General features: G+C 37.2%; 1 protein-coding gene across 1 annotated transcript in view; it reads left to right on the top strand.

Moving 5' to 3' along the window:
* Window positions 1-474: 474 nt before the first annotated feature.
* Window positions 475-24556, top strand: part of LOC130598206 (nipped-B-like protein) — a gene marked incomplete at its 5' end in the record, with an annotated part of 50505 nt that continues 26423 nt past the window's right edge. Inside the window, 14 exons of the mRNA XM_057407421.1 lie at window positions 475-691; window positions 840-911; window positions 1018-1107; window positions 2259-2362; window positions 4524-4610; window positions 9337-9568; window positions 9872-10023; window positions 10402-10482; window positions 11536-11636; window positions 18027-18165; window positions 18391-18473; window positions 19490-19622; window positions 20497-20640; window positions 24392-24481. Of these exons, the coding sequence (XP_057263404.1) occupies window positions 475-691; window positions 840-911; window positions 1018-1107; window positions 2259-2362; window positions 4524-4610; window positions 9337-9568; window positions 9872-10023; window positions 10402-10482; window positions 11536-11636; window positions 18027-18165; window positions 18391-18473; window positions 19490-19622; window positions 20497-20640; window positions 24392-24481 (1725 nt within the window). The remainder of the gene's footprint in view (window positions 692-839; window positions 912-1017; window positions 1108-2258; window positions 2363-4523; window positions 4611-9336; window positions 9569-9871; window positions 10024-10401; window positions 10483-11535; window positions 11637-18026; window positions 18166-18390; window positions 18474-19489; window positions 19623-20496; window positions 20641-24391; window positions 24482-24556) is intronic.

Below are 24556 nucleotides of genomic sequence, written 5' to 3'. Positions count from 1 at the left end.
AATTATTGCTCCACCTTTCTCCTTTACATTGAATTTCCTGCAATATATATGTATATTAAAACAAAATTTTATTTGTCTTGGCAAAATAGAATATTTTTAAACAACTAGGTTTCCAAGTCTCATTGGAACTTGCTGCATTAGATGGGCAAAGCAATCACTCAATTGGAACATGGACACCCATTAATAGTCACAATTTAGATAACTGAAGAAATTATCTCAAGGTTCTCTTATGAAAGTATGAAACTTATTTTTATTTGTTCTATTTTCCTGACTTTGTTTAAAAGAACAAATGTCTTATAAATTTGTATTGTTTTCAGACACAGTTTTCATGTAAATCAAAAGAAATTGTTAGAATAACAGAAATTTATGATAGTTTTAGTGTTTACTTATTTTACAGAACATCTGTACAATAGTGTTTAACTTGCAAATGTATAATTTTGAGCTATTAAAAGTAGAATTTTGTACTTATAATGAAAATGCATTTCATTTCTAGCTTCTCGTAAAAGACATAAAAAGGATAGAGATGAAGCTTGGGAGTATGAAGAACATGACAGAAGAAGTTCTGGTGACCATAGGAGAAGTGGTTATTATCATGAAGGAAGGAGGACTTCTGGTAGTGGCCGTTACCGTAATCGTAGTCCCGAAAACTCTGATATGGATGATTATTTTCCTTCTCCTAGTCTCAGTGAGGGTAACTGATTGTTTTAAAATTTTTATTTTCTTCCATAATACTAGTGCATTTTTAAACACTATGTTAAACATTTTAAAATAAACATCTTTACATGCAGAATTGAATATAAGCTTAAGAAATATAAACAAACCTTTATTCTCTTAATTAGTGGCTAGAAAAATTAAGAAAAAAGAAAAACAAAAGAGGAGGAAAGCTTATGAACCTAAACTAACACCTGAAGGTAATTTTAGAAGATTTATTTTCTACAGTTTGTGTTTTCTGTTTTGTATATAAAATAATTATATACTGTGGGTTTTTTGCTTGCTGTTTTTTTTTTTTCTCTCCAGAAATGATGGATTCTTCAACTTTCAAAAGATTTACTGCTTCAATAGAGAATATTTTGGAAAGTTTAGAAGACATGGATTTAACAGCTTTTGGTAATATGTCAGAAATTTTCAAAATGCTTCCACCAATTAGAAACACAGGAAAGAAAAAATATTGCATCTCAGTATATTCAAACTTCCTCCTTTGTGATTTAGCTGCCTGTGATACATGCTACAGTATACTGCATTTATATGGCTTCCACCTTGAGTGGAGGCATTTACTTTCCAATTTCACTTGCTGCTACAAGAAGAAGATCCTTCTTCTTTGTCCCTGTAGAATCCAAAAGGGACATAAATCACAATGAGACAACTAATTCTCTGGAATGGATAGGATGCATCTTTGGGATATCATTAGGGTGTTATCTCCTGGCAGACATATCTTTGTGAGCAACACTAACGCAAGATGGTTCTCTTGCCAGTAATGTCTGAGGCACATAATTTTGCATCTGTTGTGGCCTTTGGCTCAACAGAGATTGATTATTCAATTCAGCAGCAATGATTATGCACTTATGGGTGAGGTACTGAATCACTGTATGCTCCTTATCCATTTCAGTGGAAAATAAACCAGTTTAGTATAAGTGTCTGAGGTAGTAGTTCAGGTTGACCAAGATGACTTTATATTGAAACGGTTAATGGAGAATTCATTAATTTTTTCCTACCATCTTTTTCACAAGATTAGAACAAGGGGAGGAGCATAGTAAACAAATCACTACAGTAATGGTGTCTACAACCTTAGATTAAAAAATTAAGTAATTGCTTCTTTCTATATGACTTGTAACATCATGGGGTTTCTTTGTAAGGGCAAATGTGATTATTCCAGGGTACTTAATTTCCTATGTGTTTTCATATATTGCCCTTCCCGAGATTTGAACTTTAGAATTAGGGCTGCAATCATTTAAGATTAGTTTTACTGAAATGAGGGTGATTGCACAAGAGCTGGACTTTGCTATATTAAAAATATTTTTAATTTATTACCTTCAGTCATATTTAACAAGTAGTCATTTTAACACAGCCAAAAGTTGTCATCATCAGTCTTCATTAGATGGAACTACTAGATGCCAGCTATTTGAAAAATCACTTCTTTTTCTTCAGTTGGCTTTTTCATATTGACTGGAAAATACAGGTTTCCTTCAAGTCTTATTTGAAATATGATTGTTAATGTTTAGTGTTGTTTGGGCTTTGTTTATTTGTTTGGTTTTTTTTAGGTGGTGATGATGAGATTCCGCAGGAATTGCTGCTGGGAAAGCATCAGCTTAGTGAGTTGGGTAGTGAATCTGCAAAAATCAAGGCAATGGGCATTATGGACAAGGTACATCTTCATAGTATTTAACTCTTTTCGAGCATTTAATTTTGTTAAACATACAAAAACTTGTGTTCCCTATAATATTACACCCTCATCAGGTGTGCATGTGACAGATATTGTGAAAAGTTGTGCTTCTTCTGACTTAGCTGAAGTGCTTAAAAAGTTACATCTTAACTGCTACTGTCTCTGAAGCTGAGATGTTTTTGTTGAATGGTCCTTCTCTGTTTTAGTGCTGACTCATAACACTATATGCCAATAGGTAACATGCCTGAGAAGTAAAATCCAAAATAATGAATTTACTTTCACAAAAGCACATCAACTTATAGTCTTTGCTCCTTACAGCTAGTGTTGAGCAATCACAGTAAAACAGAACCTGCTGGCAAAGTAAAAAAAAAAAATAATCACCCTTTCTGATATATGCTGTTAGCGCAATGTAAATCTATGATGTCCATCCAGTATCACACTGAATTGACTACTTCCTTCTTCTCTTTGAAGAGTCCTTTCAAACCTAGAAGATTTAATGGCTCAGGTGATAAGAAGATTAATTTATTGTAGCCTGCATAGTGTGGTTTCTTTGCCAAGCTCTTCCTGACTTCAGTTCAAGGGAACTTTCTGTCGGCACAAACTCTTGGTATCGCACCTCTAGAAACAATGTTCTTGATTTCCTTATCTTCCTAGAACTGTTGGCTTTGGGCAGTCTTGTGTTGAATTCTTACTCTGCCTGCTCCTGACCACTTACTATGTTTGTGAAATGTCTGTGAAGCCACTTATGCAAGTTACTCTGAAGGGGTTAATTCAAGATTTAGATATTCTTACTGGCCTTTTCTTTTATCTCCCTGCCTTCCTCTGTAGTGTGTTATCAGCCCGAGTGTTTATCTTTCCTTACAATTCTTGCCATTAACCTCTGTTTCCTGGGGTTTTTTACATACGTGAATGTATACATAAAATTAGAAATTTGCTGCTTCTAAAAGTGAGCACTAATAGTATCTGGATAAATGAAACTGACTCTTCTGGAGTTTAGCATATTCTACAGATTGCTTAATTATAATTCTGTAGAACATCATGTCATGGTTTAAGCACAGCTAGTAACTCGGAACCACGCAGCCACTCTCTCACTCCCCCCCTTCTTCCTCCCCCACTCCTGGAGGGATGGAGAGGAGAATCAAAAGAATGTAACTCCCATAGGCTGAGATAAGAACAGTCCAGTAACTAAGGTATAACACAAAACCACTACTGCTACCACCAATAATAATAATGATAAGGGAAATAACAAGGGGAGAGAATACAATTGTTTACCACCCGCCGACCGACACCCAGCCCGACCCGAGCAGTGATCTGGGCCTTCCAGGTAACTCCCCCCAGTTTATATATTGTGCATGACATGCAGTGGTATGGAATACCACTTCGGCTAGATTGGGTCAGGTGCTCTGTCTCTGCTTCCTCCCAGCTTCCAATGCCTCTCCTCCCTGGCAGAGCATGAGACTGAAAAGTCCTTGACCAGACTAAGCATTACTTAGAAACAACTAAAAACATTGGTGTGTTATCAGCACTGTTCTCAGACTAAAGTCGAAAACACAGCACTGCACCAGCTACTAAGAAGGAGAAAAGTGACACCTACTGCTGAACCCGTGACACATAATTAAGCGACTTTGAGGTTTTTTCAACATGCAAGTTTTTCAAAGTTAACGCAGTTGTTAAGAATGCATTTCCTTTTTATTAGCGCTCAAGTATCAGGAATTTTTTTTTCTGCTTTTCCATAGAATTTGGATTTTATCTTAATAAAGCTCTGCATGGTAAGATAGAATTTGTGATTGATACTTGGATTTCATAAATTTATGTTTCTAGAAGCAAAGGTGTATAACTATACAACATTAATTACAGATATTCAGTTTTAAATACATTTCTGTGGATTTTGCTACTTGAAATGCAGTTTGATTGCAGTCTTAGAAATATTTTGCTAGTTTAATTCTGTTATCAGCATTCTCAGTTATGTGTTCAGAAATCAGGCAAGTTGAGATCCAATCCTTATCTCTGATTTCTTACAATTTAATTTTGTCAGATTACATAACATGTTCTGTCCTTCATCTGTGGACTTTCTTTTTTCCTCAGCAATTTATAAGCCTTTATGTTACTACAGTTGTTTGATGTGTTTTATTACTTGTTTTAGCTCTCAACAGATAAAATAGTAAAAGTCCTGAATATTTTGGAGAAGAATATTCAAGATGGATCAAAGCTTTCTACATTACTAAACCATGTGAGTTTCAAATTACATCATTTCACACCATTGTGTAGAATAGTTTTCTTCACTTGAGTCCCATATAGTGATAGTTTCAAATCTTCTGTGTGTGTGAAAGGAATTTCTGATTTAATATATATGTGGTAAAGGGATTGCCCAATTTTAAGATTTGAAGTAAAATTCAACATATTCTTTCAGTGCTAAACATGTTCTACTATAGTACTGACAACTAACAGATGTATGTGAAGTTGTCTTTTGACTTAATTTTAAATACTGAAGTTTCATCCTGATTCATGGTAACTGGTGTAACTTGCGCCATTGGACATTTCTTTGCTACTTTTCTGTGTGTGCATTAAACATCCCTTACACAATGGAAGTCATATTATAGCTTTCATGTAAACTGTATCCTTCTCCTGAGCATGAAGAACTAGGAAAGTGCTTTATTTAGGTCTCCTCTTATGTTGCACAGTTGAAGCTATCAATGTAAGCAAAACTAACAGGAAGTTTAAGACTTTAGGTTTTTTTCTTATATACCTAAAACTACATGGGAATTTAGAAGTTGTTTGGGTATTTTTAATGAGGCTGAGATGTGATATTGCAAATTTTATATATCTGTTTATTTCCATGATTTGTAATCAAAACAATATTGTGGCAGTGATAGAGTTCTTAATTTTTATGGAAAGAACTCTTGATCTGCAGAAATAGAGAGTAATTATGTATACTGGAAAGGAGGAATTTGAACTTGAAAATAAAAACCAGAGACATGTCATTTGTGCCTAAATATTTTCATGTAGATAGTTTGTTGAGTTTTCAAAGTTTTAGTATATGGTTTTGAATGTCTTCAGCAGTATGAAGAATAAGTGAAAAGAAGGTGCTGGTTTACCTACTCTAATTGAATATGGTAGAGTCTTTATGCCAGTGTCTTTAAAGTGATATTTCTCTTTTAGCTTTTTGTAGTAAAACTCAATATTACTAAGCTGTTAATGAAATTGTCCAGTTATTACAATTCAGAGACGAAGCTTCAATTAAAAAGGAAGCAATCTTTAGCCATACAAGTTTTAGATTTATTTTAAAGCCTTTTAAACATGATTCAGGTCATTATGGCAAAGGAAGCCTCTGCTAAGGAGTAAACTTCTTTTACAGTGCAGTGGAAATATCCTACCTCCATGTCAGGATATTTTTCAGAGGCAGATTGCTCTTACAGATTCTTTTTATTTTCAAGATTAATAAGGGGAATAAATGGAAAAGATGTAAAACTACTTGGGTTTTTGTTTTGTTTTTTTTGGGGGGGGGGGGGGGGGGGGGGGGGGGGGGGGGGGGGGGGGGGGGGGGGGGGGGGGGTTGGGGTGATTTTGTATTGTCTCTTTAAGCCTCTTTTGTACAAGGAACAAATTATTTAAAGCCATTCTATGCAAGAAATTTACAGGGAACTCCTGATTTTCAGATTTATGTTGGTTTTTCAAATATATATATTTCATATATATAATGTACTGTGATATTTTTAGATTCTCTTACCCCAAAGGGAAAAAGTTGATAGGGTTTCACCAACCCCTCAGTTTTACAAGGAAAGCCAACAGTGTTGAACTTTGCTGTTATACAAACAGGAAAGAATCTCTTTTTTTTTTTTTCCTGTACCAGAGAAGTTATTAAAAATTCCCTTTGGTTTTGCTATTAATTATGTTATTGCAATATTTCAGTGGTGCTGGGTGTTTGAACATCATTAACTTCATGTACATTTGTTTTTATAATTGTGTAAACACAAATACAGAGATTCTATAACCTGTGCTAAATCTAAATGGCTATATTTGATAAGACATGTTTTAAACCCATTGATAATAGATGAGTTGGTCTGTGGAGAAAGTTGTATTCTTATGAGTTTTTTGTGACTTAACAGTCTTTTTGTGTAAGAATTCCCTGTAGTGGCAAAAACTAGAGTGATCAAAGCAGCAACTGGTGTTCATAGGCCACTGAAGAAAACACTAGAAGAAAGAGTTTAGATTTTGATTAAGGTACATCATTCTTGAGCAGAAAATGTGTGTCGCGGAATGGGTGGTTGCCTTAGGCCAGTGGACGTATGTTAGGGGGCTTGCACCTTCTTATCCAAATTTGTCCTGCATGCCAATACTGTCACATTACAAGGTGTTTTTTTTCCTCAAACCCTTTATATTTGACCAGCCTGCAAGTTTCCCCAAAAGGATGAGACCCTTATGCCCAACCAGCCTGTCTGCATACTGGGCAGCCTATTGAATCGGGGACTGGTTGAACTAACCTATTCATGAACCCCCACTGACAGTGTCACTGAGTCAAATCCCTTATTTCAAATGTTCAAGTCTCCGGAGACTTACACAAAACGGGCTTCAGCTGAAGATTTTAATTTTACAAAATACGAATTTGTAAGAGGATAAGGTTCAGAGATTGCCAGTGATAGGGACTGTCTGCAAAACCAAGGTTTAAGTGATACACAGCCAGACTATAATCACTAATAACAGCTGGCATTAATCAATTTAGTGCATATAAGATCAAGCTCTCACCCAATAGACATTCTTATAGGGGAAAAGATGGGTTCAGACCATCAACTGATCCCAGGAGTTATGAAGGAGTCTGCCCTGCTTTGCCTTTCCTAATTTCACATATTTAAACAATTTGATTCAGTTTAGTAACTTCCTATAACCATCCCACCATGTACAGAGTGGTCAGTAAATTTGCATAAGTTTACATCATAGAATCATAGAATAGTTATTTTCATCAAAAGGACACCCATGTTTTGCTGATGCATGAAGCCATATATTGATGATATCCATGTGCTCCCAGGATGTACCAAGATTCAAGGATAGTCTTTCCTGATTAGAGATTCATTGCCCCTGTTTCTTAATCTGCCTACAGAAGGGCAAAGCCTCCTCTCCCACTATCAGTTCTTTGTTTGTCAGTGTTGTTCATCCTGACCTTGTAGGAGGCCCTTGGATCTGTCCAGGATTCTCCATAGTAACACTAGTTTCATTTTTTTAACTCTATGCCTATGGAGCTTGAGTGATTCTAGTCATACACACTTTGTTACTGATAGGTGTAAAATTCTCTCACTTTTACAAATAGGCTTTTACAAATGTAAATCCAGTTTCCTTGTCTGTCAGCTGCTCAGTGGTTTATCAGTACATGGTGCCTTCAAGTTCCTGCTCCTGCCGGGAATATAGCAGAGCCTGGCCATGGGGCCTTTGCTCTGCTCCACCCTCTGTTCAGTTTCTCTTATCACATGCCAAGGCTGCAGGGTTGTCTGGTGAACTATAATCAGTTAGATTCCGTGCATGCCAACCGAATCCCATCCTGGAAGTAGCAGCTGCATTTTGCCATAAGGTTTCTTTAGTGTTATATATATAGTGTTATAGTATTTCTTTAGTTTACAGCTCAATGTCCAGTTAGAAACCAGTAATGAGTGGTGTCCCTCAGGGATCAGCGTTGGGACTGATTTTGTTCAACATCTTTGTCAGAGACATAGACAGTGGGATTGAGTGCGCGCTCAGCAAGCTTCCCGATGACACCAAACTGTGTGGTGCACTTGGAATGCTGGAGGGAAGGGATGCCATCCAGAGGGACCTTGACACACCTGTGAGGTGGGCCAATGCCAGCCTCATGAAGTTCAACAATGTGAAGTGCAAGGTCCTACACCTGGGTTGGGGCAATCCCAGGCACAGCTACAGGTTGGTCAGAGAAGAGATTCAGAGTAGCCTGGTGGAGAAGGACTTGGCAATGTTGGCTCATGGGAAACTGAACATGAGCTGGCTTCAGTGTGTGCTCGCAGCCCAGTAAGCCAACTGTATCCTGGGCTGCATCAAAAGGAGCGTGACCAGAAGGTTGAAGGAGGTGATCCTGCCCCTCTACTCTGCTGTCATAGACCTCACTTGGAGTACTGTGTACAGTTCTGGTGTCCTCAACATAAAAAGGACATGGAGCTGTTTGGACAGGCCCAGAGGAGGGCCACGAGGATGATCAGGGGACTGGAGCACCTTTTGAATGAAGATAGGCTGATAAAGCTGGGGCTGTTCAGCCTGGAGAAGAGAAGGCTGCATGGAGACCTCTGAGCAGTCTTCCAATATCTGAAGGGAGCTTTAAGGATGCTGGGGAGGGACTCCTCATTAGGGACTGTAGTGACAGGACAAGGGGTAACAGGTTCAAGCTTAAACAGGGGAAGTTTAGGTTAGATATAAGGAGGAAGTTCTTTACTGTGAAGGTGGAGAGGCAGTAGAATGGGTTGTCCAAGAAAGTTGTGAATGTTTCATCCCTGGCAGTGTTCAAGGCCAAGTTGGACAGAGCCTTGGGTGGCATGGTTTAGTGTGAGGTGTCCCTGCCCATGGCAGGGGGGTTGGAACTAGATGATCTTAAGGTCCTTTCCAACCCTAACTATTCTATGATTCTATAATATAACTTTGAGGGACTGGGGGGAGGTTGTCTCTAATTTCCCCCATTTTCCCACAGTGTGGCAGTCCTCCTTCATAATGATTCCTGATAATGCGCAGAAAGCTTCTTTGTGTTTTACAAAAAAAATACAGTAATATATTGAAGACTTGTAACTTAAGGTTACAAACAAGTTGCTAGGAGATTTCTAAAGCAAACTAATTTTTTTTAATCTTAAAGGAAATACCACATTTTGTATGTGTATGTAAGTGTATTAGAATAATGCTAGTTTTTACTTGGTAAGGATAAAAATTGGACTTTTTGTTAACAATATCTTGGTTCTTATTGCCTGTTACAGAACAATGACACTGAAGATGAGGAGAGATTATGGAGAGATCTTATTATGGAGAGAGTGACAAAATCAGCTGATGCTTGTCTTACTGCTATCAATATTATGACATCACCAAATATGCCTAAAGCTGTTTATATTGAGGATGTAATAGAAAGAGTTATTCAATACACAAAATTTCATTTGCAGAACACTCTCTATCCTCAATACGATCCTGTGTATAGAGTGGATCCTCATGGTGGTTAGTATGCTAAATGTTTTGCATTTAGTGTGTTGTTCTCATATACATACCTTCAGATGTGGGTATCCAACTTCAAGCATGGTTTTAAAAATCCTAGATTCAGAATTCAGAGCAATTATAAAAACATGAAATTTTTGCTTTCCAGTTGATTCTACCAAATAGTTTTTCTTCTCTAAGCAATTGCATTTACAAATCTGTTGTCATAGAGTTGTTTTGGGGACGTTTTTTTGAGGAAGATCATCATCTTTCTAATATTCAATGTGAAAAACTGAAAAAATAATAAAGATATTTTTTATTGTCTAGGTTGTGTTTTAAGTTCAAAAGCAAAACGTGCCAAGTGTTCCACCCACAAGCAAAGAGTTATAGTGATGTTGTATAACAAAGTTTGTGACATTGTCAGCAGTTTGTCAGAGTTGCTAGAGATACAGCTTCTTACTGATACAACTATTCTTCAGGTACGTTTTATCAAACTTCTGTCTGAGAATTCTTGTTTTCCTCTTCTCAGAGATTGTAAAGTGTGATTGTCTCAATGACATGAAGTATGAAATCAGTACAAACTTTTGAATTATTAACATCAGTAGCCAGTTTTATTGTGTTGTATGTAATCGGCAGAAGAACATTTAATGTTCAAATCTTTAATGGCTTTTATTGTACACTTAAGAAGTTTGACCTGATTGTATTCAGATCTCCTTTAATAACTTTATTTGCAAATAATGTGAAGTAATACATGTTGCTGAATATCTTACCTGCTGACTGAATAACTTACTTGTAAAGCTGCATAAATATCAGTTTGTTAGTCATATATACTTACAATAGCTTATTTCCTTTGATAGGTATCATCTATGGGAATAACACCTTTCTTTGTAGAAAATGTCAGTGAACTACAGTTATGTGCCATAAAATTAGTGACTGCAGTAAGTAATTTTTAATTTGTATTTTCATGTTCCTGTACTTCTGAGAGTTGTTAGGGCATTTACATAGGCAGTGGTTTTGCTAATAGAGGATTGGAGTTCAGAACTAATTTTATTCTTGCATGTTTGGTATCAGAATCTTGGAACAGTGTTAGATCTACCTCAGCTCCTCCTATTTGAAGAGAAATAGCCTGCTTAAGCCAAGGAATTTACTTAATTATAGATATGTTATTTAGAGTGTATAAACAAACCCCTTCCTTGTACCTGTCCTTTCTTGTCTTAAGGAAAACCATATTGTTAAGATTTCTTATTTCCTTTGTTAAGATCTGAATTTATGCAATGGAACAAGCTATAGAACTAGTAGGATACTTCTATATAATAGAGTAAATCTTTTTCCTCAGAAGAGGTGGCTATGTGAGGAATTCATGGGGCGGATAAAATAATCTTTCAGGAAAACCACAGTGCAGCACAGATATGCTTGTTCAAGTGGAAGTTTTCCATCTTTCTAAAGATGATGTACTCCAGTATTTATAAAAGTAATTCTGATTAAACAAAAGAAGAGGCAGACTCTACAGTCCTGACCCCATAAATTGAAAGAATATTTCATGTCAGGCAAACATTAAATCTTAGGATATGAAGTAAAACTGGTTTCTCAAATGTGCTCTAAACCCATGTATGTGTTCATGTTAATTTATGTTACCATAGTTTTGCTCTATATTGCAGTCTGAAAGCTTAGCATTATACTGTGTGACTTTCCTATACAGTGTATTGTACCACTGGCAGAAATTTTAAAAACAAAGTTTTTTTTTTATACATTTCTGTTACTTAAAGGTTTTTTTACAAATCTGTATTTGAAAAAGGTTTTTCATTTTTTTAAAGAAACTCTTGCTTTGTAAAAGCAAAACAAAGCATTAAAACCGAGGTATGCATTAAATATAATTTATTTAAATGTAATGTAAAGTATATATTTCTATATATAATTTTTAACAATATTTAACAAGTGACATTTTATGTAACAATTAGTAATTTTTTAATAATACTGTAACTGTTAAATAGGTGTTCTCCAGGTATGAAAAACATAGACAGTTAATCCTAGAAGAAATTTTTACTTCCCTTGCGAGACTACCAACTAGCAAGAGGAGTTTGAGAAACTTCAGGTAATTTCTGACGTAGATTGATAATATGTAGGCAGTAGCATTTATAGTTTTGTAGATGTAAGATTTTAGGCTTCAGTATCAACTTGTTCTTTAAAACTTTGTGACTCCACAAGCTGTGCTTGGTTAAAGGTTGATATTTCAAAAGTGCAAGGTCCTACACCTGGATTGGAGCAATCCCAGGCACAGCTACAGGTTGGGCAGAGAAGAGATTCAGAGCAGCCCTGTGGAGAAGGACTTGGGGGTGTTCGTCAATGACAAACTGAATATGAGCTGGCAGTGTGCGCTTGCAGCCCAGAAAGCCAACCGTATCCTGGGCTGCATCAAAAGGAGCGTGACCAGAAGGTCAAGGGAGGTGATCCTGCCCCTCTATTCTGCTCTCGTAGACCTCACTTGGAGTATTGTGTGCAGTTCTGGTGTCCTCAACATAAAAAGGACATGGAACTGTTGGAGCAAGTCCAGAGGAGGCCATGAGGATGATCAGGGGACTGGAGCACCTCCCGTATGTAGACAGGCTGAGAAAGTTGGGGCTGTTCAACCTGGAGAAGAGAAGCCTGAGTGGAGACCTCATAGCAGCCTTCTGGTATCTGAAGGGGGCCTATAAGGTTGCTGGGAAGGGACTCTTCATTAGGGACTGTAGTGATAGGACAAGGGGTAAGGGTTCAAACTTAAACAGGGGAAGTTTAGACTGGATATAAGGAGGAAGTTCTTTCCTGTAAGGGTGGTGAGGTACTGGAATGGGTTACCTGGTTAAGTTGTCAATGCTCCATCCCTGGCAGTGTTCAAGGCCAGGTTGGACAGAGCCTTGGGTGACATGATCTAGTGTGTGGTGTCCCTGCCCATGGCAGGGGGGTTGGAACTAGATGATCTTAAGGTTATCTCCTTTCCAACCCTAAATATTCAATGATTCTATGATTCAAAACCTCTGCAGTAAGAGCAACTGTATTTTGTAATAATCACCGTTTCTTATGATATATTTATCTGCTTACAAATATAATGAAATATATTATACTTTGTAAATAAAAGTAATGTTAGCATGTGTTCAAAGGTTTATTGTTGGAAAATTCTTTGATTCTGGTTATGTGGATTTTACATAATTTCTTTATTGGTAAAGCTTAATTGGAAAATTCTAGCTGAATTTCTTTGAGGTTACACTCAGACCACACTTTGCAAGTGTTGTGGTTTAAGCCCAGCACCACGCAGCTGCTCACTCACTCTCCCCCTTCCCCCACTGTGGGTAGGATGATATGGAGAATTGAAAGAATGTAAATCCTACAGGTTGAGATAAGAACAGTTTAATAATTGAAGTACAATATAATACTACCAATAATAATAATGATAAGGGAAATAACGAGAAGAGAATATAAAATGAAAAGGGGAAAGAAAAAAAACCAAAACAATAACAAGCAGTGATGCACATTACAATTGCTCACCACCTGCCAACCAATACCCAGCCAGACCTGAGCAGCAACTGGTCCCTTCCAGGTGACTCCCTCCCGTTTCTATACTGGGCATGACGTGCTGTGGTATGGAATGCCCCTTTGGCTAGTTTGGGTCAGGTGTCCTGTCTCTGCTTCCTTCTGGCTTCTTGTGCCCCTCCTCACTGGCAGAGCATGAGACTGATAAGTCCTTGATCAGGGTAAGTGCTACTTGGCAAGAACTAAAACACTGGTGTGTTATCAGCATTATTCTCAAACTAAAGCCAAAACACAGCACTCCAGCAGTTAGTAGAAAGGAGAAAAATAACTGTTGCAGCTGAACCCAGGACAGTATCCACCCCTTATTCCATACCATTCAAATCATGCTCACATTTTTCAATATACCATCACTTTTTGTCTTTATACACACACACACACACGCACACAAACACACAGAGCTATCATTCCTTAGTTCATGGGCCTTCCCTGTAAAGTTCGTTGAGTTCATTCAGTCCATGATGTCAGGCTTCATCTGTTGTGACAGTCTTTCAGGGCAGTATAGACGGTATGTAGTGCTGGATTGTTGACTGCTGATGACACTGCTAAACTCATCTGGTTTTGTCAAAGTTCATTATTGTTGTGGTGGTGATCGGAGGGAAGGCAGGTTCAGTCAATGGTGACCTGAGGACAGTTCTGGGAGACTTCCTCTGCTGCTGCTGGTGGTTTTCCCATGACTTTATCCTTTGCTGATGATCATGACAGCACATATCTTCTGTTTAAAGTCTGGACTGGCAGAGATGGGCATTTAGCTGCTATAGAAGTGTTATATTGCAGGCAAGAGCTTATAATTGAATCCATCAGCTTTTTTCACCCAAAATTAAATCTCTTTGAGGTACACACTGGGCTTCCCCATCTTCCCTCATTACCCACCAATTACATATAGGTCCTTGAGCAAAAGCAGTCCCATGAGTGAGTTTGCCTTTACCTGAAGCAGGAATAACGCAGACTGTCTTCCCCAGCAGATTATTTATGTGCACCACAGGAACTTTATCCTTCTCTACAGTGTGGGCTGGGCCAGCCCTGCTGGCAGATCCTCTGGTGTTGACCAACCAGGTGGCTTTTGATAAATATGTATCCCAGTGTTTGAAAGTCTCACCACCCATTGCTCTCATTGTAGTTTTTAACAGCTCACTGTGTCATTTGATTTTCCCAGAGGCTGGTGCATGATAGGAGATGTGATATACCCACTCAGTGCCATGTTCTTTGGCCCAAGTGTCTATAAGGTTGTTCCAGAAACGAGTCCCATTACCTGACTCAATTCCCTCTGGAGTGCTGTGTTGCCACGAGATTTGTTTCTCAAGGCCCAGAATAGTGTTCCGGGCAGTGGCGTGGGGCACAGCGTATGTTTCCAGCCATCTCGTGGTTGCTTCCACCATGGTAAGCCCATGGCGCTTGCCTTGGCAGGTCAGTGGGAGTGTGATATTTTCAATCTGCCAGGCCTCCACATATTTGTACTTCAGCCATTATCCTCCATACCAGAAAGGCTTTAACGTTTGGCTTGCTTAATTGCAGCATGTTTCTCAGTTTTGAATAACTTGGGCAATAGTGTCCATTGTTAAGTCCCCCCCTCAATCATGGGCCCATCTATCTGTATGTTCCATCTCTGCCCTGATGGCCTGAGGTGTCATAGGCCCACCTGACTAAAAATAATTCACCCTTATGTTGCCAATCTAAGTCCATCTGACCCACTTCAATCTTAGCAGCTTTATCCACTTGTTGGTTGTTCTGGTGTTGTCTGAGGGGATTCCATACAGCTGCCTTCCATCTCAGATGCTTTTCCACAATATGGCAGGACCCATTGTAAACATGGCATATTGCTTTTCACTTTCTGACAGTTCATTATATGTTGGGGCCTCTTCATCATGCATCACCTCCTTCTCTGGTGACATTCCAAAATCCTTGCTGTCTGGCCAGTCCATGATGACTTCTGGATGACTTCTGGATGACTTCTGGATGACTGGGAATTCCTATTTGAGCTAGTTGTGTAATTAGTGCAGCCCACTTACTCCATGTAGCATTGGTTGCTTGATGTGTGGAGGAGACCCTGTCTTTGTACATCCAGCCCAGCATGGGCAACCAGGGTGCCAGGAGGAGCTGTGCTTCAGTGTCAGTCACTTCTGAAGTAGCTCGAACCCCTTCATAGGCTGCTGGTATCTCTTTTTCTGTTGGAGTATAGCCGGCCTCGGATCTTCTGTATCCCTGATGCCTCGAGTCTCCCTCAAGTCTCCCCTGGAGCTTTCTGCCAGAGGCTCCAGGTAGGATCTTTCTCTCCAGCTGTGGTGTAAAGCACATTTTTCACATATGGCCCAGTCCGGACTGGTCCAAGGGCTACTGCATGAACTATCTCTTGTTAAATTTGTTCAAAGGCTTGTTGTTGCTCAGGGCCCCATATAAATCATTCTTCCAGGTAACATGATTGAAAGGGCTTACAATCAGACTGTAATTTGGGATGTGCATTCTCCAGAACCCCATAACACCCAAGAAAGCTTGTGGTTCTTTCTTATTAGTTGGTGGAGACATTGCTGTTATCTTGTTGATCACATCTGTGGGGATCTAGTGACGTCCTTCTTGCCATTTTATTGCCAGAAGTTGAATCTCCTCTGCAGGTCCCTTGACCTTACTCTGTTTTATGGCAAAACCAGCTTGCAGAAGGACACCTTGCCGTGGTGTCTGTTGCTTTGCCATCAGATCCAGAGACATCCTTTTCCACTCGATGGTACTGGGTAACATTGAGCAGGGCTCGGTAGGCATAGTCCAAGCCCCAGAATGTTACAGTTATTTGTACTCTGGTATTGCCAGGGTGACAGCCCACCTTGTCTGAATGTTTTACTAGTTTTTCTTGATTTTGCACTTGTTCAGGGATGAAGTCCCAACCCCGGAGGTGCCCACTGACCTAGGTACTTGTCCATATTATCCCCCACACCGTGCCACTCGTGGCTGTCCAACCTTGCTGAAGATCTCCTTCTGGTGTTCTTAGATAATTGTTTAACCTTAAACCATGTGCAGCAACATGCTGGTTCCCAGCAGAAAGACCAGGTTGGTTTCAAGGGCATTCAAATGGTATTCACAATCTTTAAAATTCTTTAATGCTGCTGTCAATAGCCTCATGGGAGAGCACAAGGTGTGAGGCAGTGTCTCCTCCATAGCTTGGCCTTCTGAGGGGGAAAAAAAAGAAGTGTAATTATTAATAATTCCCATTACATGGCTCCCAAAGTGTAGAGGTGATGGTCACGCTGAGAACACATACCAGGTTAGTTTCATGATCAATAGTTCTGTTGTATCACAAGCCATTACCATAAAGTACAGCGAAACAAGAACCTTAGCCCAGGCCCCCAGCAAATACTGGCTTCAAGTAAGGTGTGACATAATGAAACTCTGAGAACAAGCGCAACAACTCTGAGAGCAAATAAATCATCACTGTGGCGAGTGACTAATAATCCAAATCAGTGAATACTCATCGCAAATACGATTAGACACACTCAACCATTCGAGTCCCACATTGGGGACCACAAAGAAGTGTTATGGTTTACATCCAGCCGGTAACTCAGAACAATGCAGCCACTCGCTCCCCCCCTTCTTCTCCCCTCCGGGCAGGATGGGGGGGGATAATTGAGAGAATGTAAATCCCATTGTTTACAATCTAATATTCCTTTGAATGAGTTTCATTTAGAAACCATACAGTTCACTTTAGCTGTCTTTTAAGCCCTTAAGCTGGATTTCAGTGCATCTTCTGAATAATAGTATGGGTTCAGGTTCAGGTTCAGTTTGAGAGAGAATCTTACCTGAAATGGTTTCAGTTAAAATTGAGGTTGGGCACTTTAAATGATTCTAAACCATTTGTTGTTGGCATTCATTTTGTCCTTTCTTGCATACATTTTTTTCCCTGTGACAGACAAATTGTCAATAAAATAAGTTGTCCAATCCTGAGTGAATGAATAGAAAATATCCAGGAAAAGAAATTCACTGTAACTTTAAAGTCAAATTCAGCAACCTTAATATTAATATGTGTGCTTATACCTAGTATTTCCTGTTGGTTTAGTTACAGACATCAGAGATCAGTCAAATATGAAGGTGGTAGGCATAGGAGCATAAATGGTAGATACCCTTTTTGGATTGGGACTGTTGGTGGAAGGAGTACACTATCTCAAGGCCACAATAACTGCACTATTTATGTCTGGAGTCCTAGCTCTGATCTGTTGAAAGACATTCCCTATGTGTGCTACAGTCATGAAGGGTACAGCTTACCTAAAATTTGATATGAAAAATTTTTCTCTTTACAAGTAATCAAGAATAGCTTCATAAATATAATAATTTGCATCTGGTTTGTGCCCAGTTATTATTTTGATAATTAGGGGAGAATGATGTCAGAGATTTTCACCTTTTCATATTGATATGGGTAGCATCAAGTGGTGTTGGTGTACATATGGGTAGTAAGCACCATACTATTTGTCAGGTTAAATCACTTGGAAGTGGAGAAATGTGAGGTGTAGTGTATTTGTACTGGTTATACTAACTTATAAGATATTGACATTATACATAATAAATCTATTATTAAGTGCTTTATGATGTAGTTCTTTGATTTCTTAAATATTTCTGTAGATTTTCCAGCTGCTGAACTTCATGGGTATTCTGATCGTGCATCTGTGAGCTGTTTCAGTTCAGCTCTTTGGCTGGAGAATAGTGCTTGTTTTGTTTGTTAGACCAAATCTTTCACTGCATAAGATATAAGCAAATGACTAGATAAATTTCTAGAACACAAATTTCTGTCTGTGGTAATAGTTTTAGAAAGATGTTGCTTAGGACCAAAAGTTTGTTTTTTTTTTTTTTTTTTTTTTTTTGTTTTTTTGTTTTGTTTTGTTTTTTTTTGTTTTGGTTTTGTTTAGTTTTAGTGTAAATGCTCTTTTCTTATTAACAGATTAAACAGCAGTGACACTTATGGAGAACCTATGTATATTCAGATGGTAACGGCACTAGTTCTGCAGCTTATTCAGTGTGTGGTGCATTTGCCATCAACAGAAAAAGATTCTAATTCAGAGGAGGAATCAAACAAAAAAGTAAGGTGTTGGTTGGTTGGTTGGTTGGTTTTTTTAAGAGCCATTATTTTTGTGTGTGTGTGCAGGGAATACTTTATAGGTATAATATTTTATGGTTGTGCTCAAGTAATTACGCATCATAATTTTATGTCTGCTGGAATTATCCGATGAATGAGAAATGCTGATCTGGAAGTCATATTTCTGTGTATGTTAAAATATTAGACAAATAAATCTTGTTATTTTTAGGTGGATCAAGATGTGCTTATTACTAACTCATATGAAACAGCTATGAGAACAGCACAAAACTTCCTTTCTATTTTCCTTAAGAAGTAAGTACTGTTGTATTCTTTATTGTATCGATGAAACCAACTCCAAATAAAATCTGTCACACGTTAAGACAAACCAAGCCACTTCACAATGCTAAATGCCTACTAATAAAGTTACTTGTAACAACAGATATTTAGATCCCTAAGAGAGCTACCTGTATGGATAAAAATGTTTATGGAACAGAAATTTTGCAGGGATTTCTTTACACATTTAATAATCTGTCTGATAGTTTATGTAGGATCCTTTTATAAGGGGTCTTTTACTCATCTGATGCATGGAATAGAAGGCTGAGTAAATATTTTAAGTGATGAAATCGGATACTTTCTGAATGACAAAGATCTAAAACTCCTAAGATTACTTTAGATAAACTTAGGAATGTCAATAGCTCAACAGGGGAAAAAAACTGTACCTGAATGACAAAGGGATTTATAACAAAAAGTCTTGAGGTTTTTATCATGTTAATTTCTACTGTTATGCCAAAAGGCTATTTATGAGCCATCTAGCTCCATCTAGTTATCTCTGCATACTTCTGGTATATAAGTGAAACACTACCAGGTATGTTATCTTTTGATTTTTGATTTTTATTTTTTACATTCCGATTTTAACTTTTGTGGAGCATAATACTGAGTTTTCTCATAATTGTGTGATAAGTCAGACCAGGTTTAAGGACATAACACCTCCTAAATACCCCACTCTAGCTTTAGCTTTAGAATTTTACCTACTTTGTCCATCCAAATTAATGCAGACTTTAACTCAAAACAATAAAAAAAAATAAAGCTTAAGAACAAAATTCTAGTATTCTGGATTAGCTGCTTTGCTTGCAGTACAACTTGGAGTGATAACCATTTAAACTATTTGTCTGTAAAGGGATAAAAGGAATTTTTCTGCTAATTGGATTTTTTTTTTAAAATTGCATACAATTAGTTTTCTGGTTAAACATAGGTTTACTTCTATTTGCATCAAAAGATAAGCTTAAATGTCTCTTAAATTCACTTAAAATGCATTTTCTTTTGAACAGGTGTGGCAGTAAACAAGGGGAAGAAGATTACAGACCACTTTTTGAGAACTTCATTCAAGATCTTCTTTCCACAGTCAATAAACCAGAATGGCCAGCTGCAGAGTTGCTACTTAGTTTATTAGGAAGGCTACTGGTAAGGGTTTCTTATTTTTTAACTATTATATTAATTTAGTTTTTATTACAATGCAACTTGCTTATTTCAGCTCAGACTGTTACAGGAATGCTTTCTGATTGCAGCACTTAGGGATTTTCTTACATATATCACTATTATGTAATGCATAAAAAAATAAAATTTAGGTCAGAAGATCATTGATATGAAACTTGGTAAAGGTCATATGTATACAGTTTCTCATGGAAGTCCACATTGAAAAATGCCATTGTATAGCATCTTATAAGTGTAGATATTCCTTGGGAATAAAGTCAGACTGCAATTATTCATGTTAAATACTCGGGACAATTCCTTTAGCACAGAACCTTCAAACAGTTAAGTAGTTTTTTAACAATAGTAGTATATTTACTTATGGAATATAATGTTTTACAGAATGTGAATATTTTCATTTATGTGTTTTTTGAGAGTTGTTCTTCAATATTCTGATGCAATTAACACAGTAATTTGACCTGTTTCTTGGAAAAATATTTTATGGTCCTGTTCCTGGTAAAATGTAATTTTCTTTATACTTACGTACATAATGAGGAAGTTGCATTATTGTCTTTAAGATCTGTACTATTGCAAATGATATCTGCTCTACTAGATGTCCAGTTTATTTTCTAAAAACGTGTATTTAAAAAAAAAATGAAAGGGCATCTTTGTAGAGGGAGACCCGATAAAGGAAAAAATATAGTGTAAAATAAGGAGTGTATCTGTGATGTAATAGTAAATTACAGAATTTTATGCAGTATGGAAGTTATGTGGAATTTTTAGAGAAGGCCAAGCAATGTCTTTTGAGAAGAATCTCAGTTGCATAAATAGATAGTTTTTTTCTAACAATTTATTCTGTTTTTCTTAGGTTCACCAGTTCAGTAACAAATCTACAGAAATGGCATTAAGAGTTGCATCACTTGACTATCTTGGAACTGTAGCTGCAAGACTCAGGAAAGATGCAGTCACTAGCAAAATGGATCAAGGATCTATAGCCAGAATCCTCAAACAGGTGTGTGAGAGATTCCATGTCAGCTGGATTGAAATTTATTCATTTAAAAATTTGAACATTTTGAAGATGTGTGAAAAACTGGCATTGTGGAGAATGAGTTTTCATTGTTGTTCAGAGTTCTGAATCAAATATGCTCAATTTATAAGTATCATATTTGTTAATTCATTACTTTCTCATGCCATCTCCCTAGTGATCATGTTAAGTGGTTAATTACAATGGTAAAACCAGTTTTCTTGTGACAATATAGAGGACATAATGGAAGGACAGTTGGTTTCTACCTTAAGAGGCCTTAAAAATATATGTGTGTGTATGTATGCATTTGCTATTGCAAAGTGGTAATTGAGCTTATGGCACTCATACACAGGCTTTAAAGAGTTAAGCTGTTAGTCCTGTAAGGTTAGCTTTTATGTGATGTAGATGGTATTGGTTGGGGTTTGGGGAGAGGTTGGTTGTTTGGGGGTATTTTTGTCTGGTTTTGTTTTGGTTTTTTGCTTGTGGCTTGGTTCAGTCTATTGATTTTTAGTGTTGTGGTGGTTTTGTTTATTTATTTACTAGATTTGTATATATCTTTCATTAGAGAATGCATATTTTCATTTTTTCTAATGCTGTTTATCAAAATGTCTCCAGATGTGCAAGGGTGGCAGCAATTAACAGAGCAGTGTAGGCATTTGGGCTCTGTAGTACATCGTATGATGAGAAAATCTTGGGTCTTATTTGTCCTTTTAAAAATATGGACTTGCACATTTCTTATGGATGCTATATGTTTCTTTCTGATCTACTAGTTGTTCTCAGCATGATTAGATCCATGACTTAATATAATTTATACTTGTATGTGCTAAGGGGTTATTGTTCTCCTCTGTTGTCAGTGATTTTGACAATTCTACATTAGACTTCACAGGGAAATATTTTAGAAAAATAATTTCCTCTTATTTCCAGCAGTTATATAACAGTATTGAAAAGTATTCTAAAAATATACATACCTGAATGGTGACCTGAAGTTTTCTGTTTGTTTGGGTTTTTTTTTTACAGGATCATGCAGTCACTAGGCATTGGCATCTGCAGAAAATAAAATTGTTGTGTGCGATTGAGTGCTAAAAACATTTTTTTCAGTTACTCAGGAAGCTTAACATCAATGATGGTAGATAGCACCATCCATACTTTGTGGAAGGTGCGTACTATACAGTACCATCAGTCAGAGTAAAGTGTGTTGCTTATAAATGATTTGTAACATAAGAACAAGTAAGTACTTGGAAATGTGTAGGTGACATTTAAGCTTCAATTTGTTTTTCAACTGACAGGAAAATAAGATCCATTGATAGACATTCAGCTTTAGTCATTAGAAAGATCTTAAATTATTGTTTTCATTCAGAAATGAGCTTATACCTCTACAGATTTTTCTTTCCTGCTGAATTGAATACTTAGACACTGTTGGATATTTCCTTCTACCCTCTGATACCATTGCCATGATATTCCCCAATGATTAATGAGTGCTTATAACTGCCTGCTGCGGTTTGGCCTCATGAACCATAGAATTAGATTTAGGAGAAATTCTATTCTGTTTTGACATTTTTAAACAGTAGATTTTTTTTCATAGCAATTGGTCATAGATTGTCAAATTGATTTGAACACTTGTGCATGCTTTTCATTAGCTTATCTCTTGATACACTGAAGTTCTGGACTTCTGACTGTACCTTTTTCTAGTTGCTGATGTTTGAAAGCTATATTATGTGCTGCATTTGTGACAAGATTCTCAATCTGTGCTGTTCATACAGAAGATGGTTGCAATTTACAAGTCATATTGCCAAAGAAGAAAAATGGTTTGTAGCTGAAGAAGTTTAAGCCAGGAATTATTCTTCTACTTTTATTATCGATATGTTTCAGGCTTCACAGTTTCTTTTTGTTTGTTCCAGACATTTTACTTGTTTGAAAATACCTAGGCAGTTAGAGGTTCATCAAGCAACTTTTTTTTTCAGACTTTTATCCACAGAATTTAACACTGGTTAAAGGCCAGGCTTTCAAATCAGAATTTCAACCTATATTAGAGTGCCCAATATATATATATGTATATATATATGTAAAGAAATCATATTAGTATTATGTCCACTGTAGACATGTTTTGAATTCTTGAATTCATTTTTGAAAAAAAACCCACATTTTTTTTCTGCTGTAGCATCAGCAATTGCAAGGACCTGTGTATCTCAGTATTGTACTAGGGGGAAAAATGTGTGGTTTATGTTTTGGGCTTATGCTGCCTTGTAGATGTCAAGAAAATTAGTTTCTGATTCATTAACAAGTTAATTGATACTGCTTTATTCTCTATAGCCACTATATGGGGAGAAGTACATTGTCTGACAGTCATTTACAAAATCGTTCAATTTGCATAGGCTAGAACTATTTAAGAGGTTCTGATTTTAGCATTCATACAGTTTAGATATTCACAAATGTGATAGAGTCTCCAGTGCTAGTTCTCAGGTTAATATTTCATATGTAATCCTTTCTGTGCATCTTAGAAGTGCTTCACAGGAAAATTAATATTACCCTATTCTGTAGATAGGCTTTATGCACTAGGTGGCATTTTTATAAAATGGATGATTGTTCTCAAGTTTTTTGACTGTTAGAAACTTAGTTGAGTCTCAGAGAGCATGATTCTTTAGTGCTAGAGCTCAAGGGTGTTTGGTAACAACCTCTATAAGATTGAGCATACTTGCTGCACTTTGTATGGATGCTTTATCCCTGATAGAATCATAGAATGGTTAGGGTTGGAAAGGAGATAACCTTAAGATCATCTAGTTCCAACCCCCCTGCCATGGGCAGGGACACCTCACACTAAACCATGCCAACAAAGGCAATGTCCAGCCTGGCTTTGAACACCGCCAGGGATGGAGCATTCACAACTTCCCTGGGCAACCCATTCCAGTACCTCACCACCCTAACAGGAAAGAATTTCTTCCTTATATCCAATCTAAATTTCCCCTGTTTAAGTTTGCACCCATTACCCCTTGTCCTGTCACTACAGTCCCTAATGAAGAGTCCATCCACAGCATCCCTATAGCCCCACTTCAGATACTGGAAGGCTGCTCTGAGGTCTCCACGCAGCCTTCTCTTCTCCAGGCTGAACAGCCCCAACTTTCTCAGCCTGTCTACATACGGGAGGTGCTCCAGTCCCCTGATCGTCCTCATGGCCCTCCTCTGGACTTGTTCCAACAGTTCCATGTCCTTTTTATGTTGAGGACACCAGAACTGCACACAGTACTCCAAGTGAGGTCTCATGAGATTTATATCAAATATTTTTAATATTTTTACCCATATGTTTTTTACTGTTGTCTGTATTTTATATTTATTTTCATCTGACTTCTTTTCCTTTTGTCCCTTGTTCACCTGAGTAGTCAGTTTCAGTATTTAATATTGGTGAGAGAGCTTTTATAGGTTAAACCTTGTGTCAGTCTACTATGTATGATTTTTTTGTCACTGACACAATCTTCACAGGAGATCATGGAATGAAAATTTATCAAATCAGACAGTCTTTTTTTAAACCATTTTTATTCTGCTGTTAATCTTTTTTAGACTTCGGAGCTACCATCTATTTTGGTTTAGTCTGTATAAAGTTTAGAAGTAATTGCTTAACAAATTATTAGTTGTATGCTAATTGCAGAATGTTAACTTCAGTGTATTTTATATGTGGACATGCAGATTTTCAGATGATAATTACCACTGCAATATTCTATTTTATAACTTTTTCTATTTCTGATAGGTTTCAGGAGGAGGAGATGAAATTCAACACCTGCAAAAGGCTTTGCTAGATTATCTGGATGAGAACACAGAAACTGATGCATCATTAGTGGTAAATTTCAGCTTTCTCAAGTCAAGTGTAAATAAAAATAATTTCAATAACATGTACTTCATGAAATTAATTTTT

This window comes from Pezoporus wallicus, unplaced genomic scaffold, assembly GCF_028554395.1.
Source record: "Pezoporus wallicus isolate ANWC-B61680 ecotype Strahan unplaced genomic scaffold, APGP_CSIRO_Pwel_v1 contig_13743, whole genome shotgun sequence".
Lineage (NCBI taxonomy): Eukaryota > Metazoa > Chordata > Aves > Psittaciformes > Psittacidae > Pezoporus > Pezoporus wallicus.
Note: the sequence above shows the minus strand (reverse complement) of the source record. Positions and strands in the feature narration are given on the sequence as shown.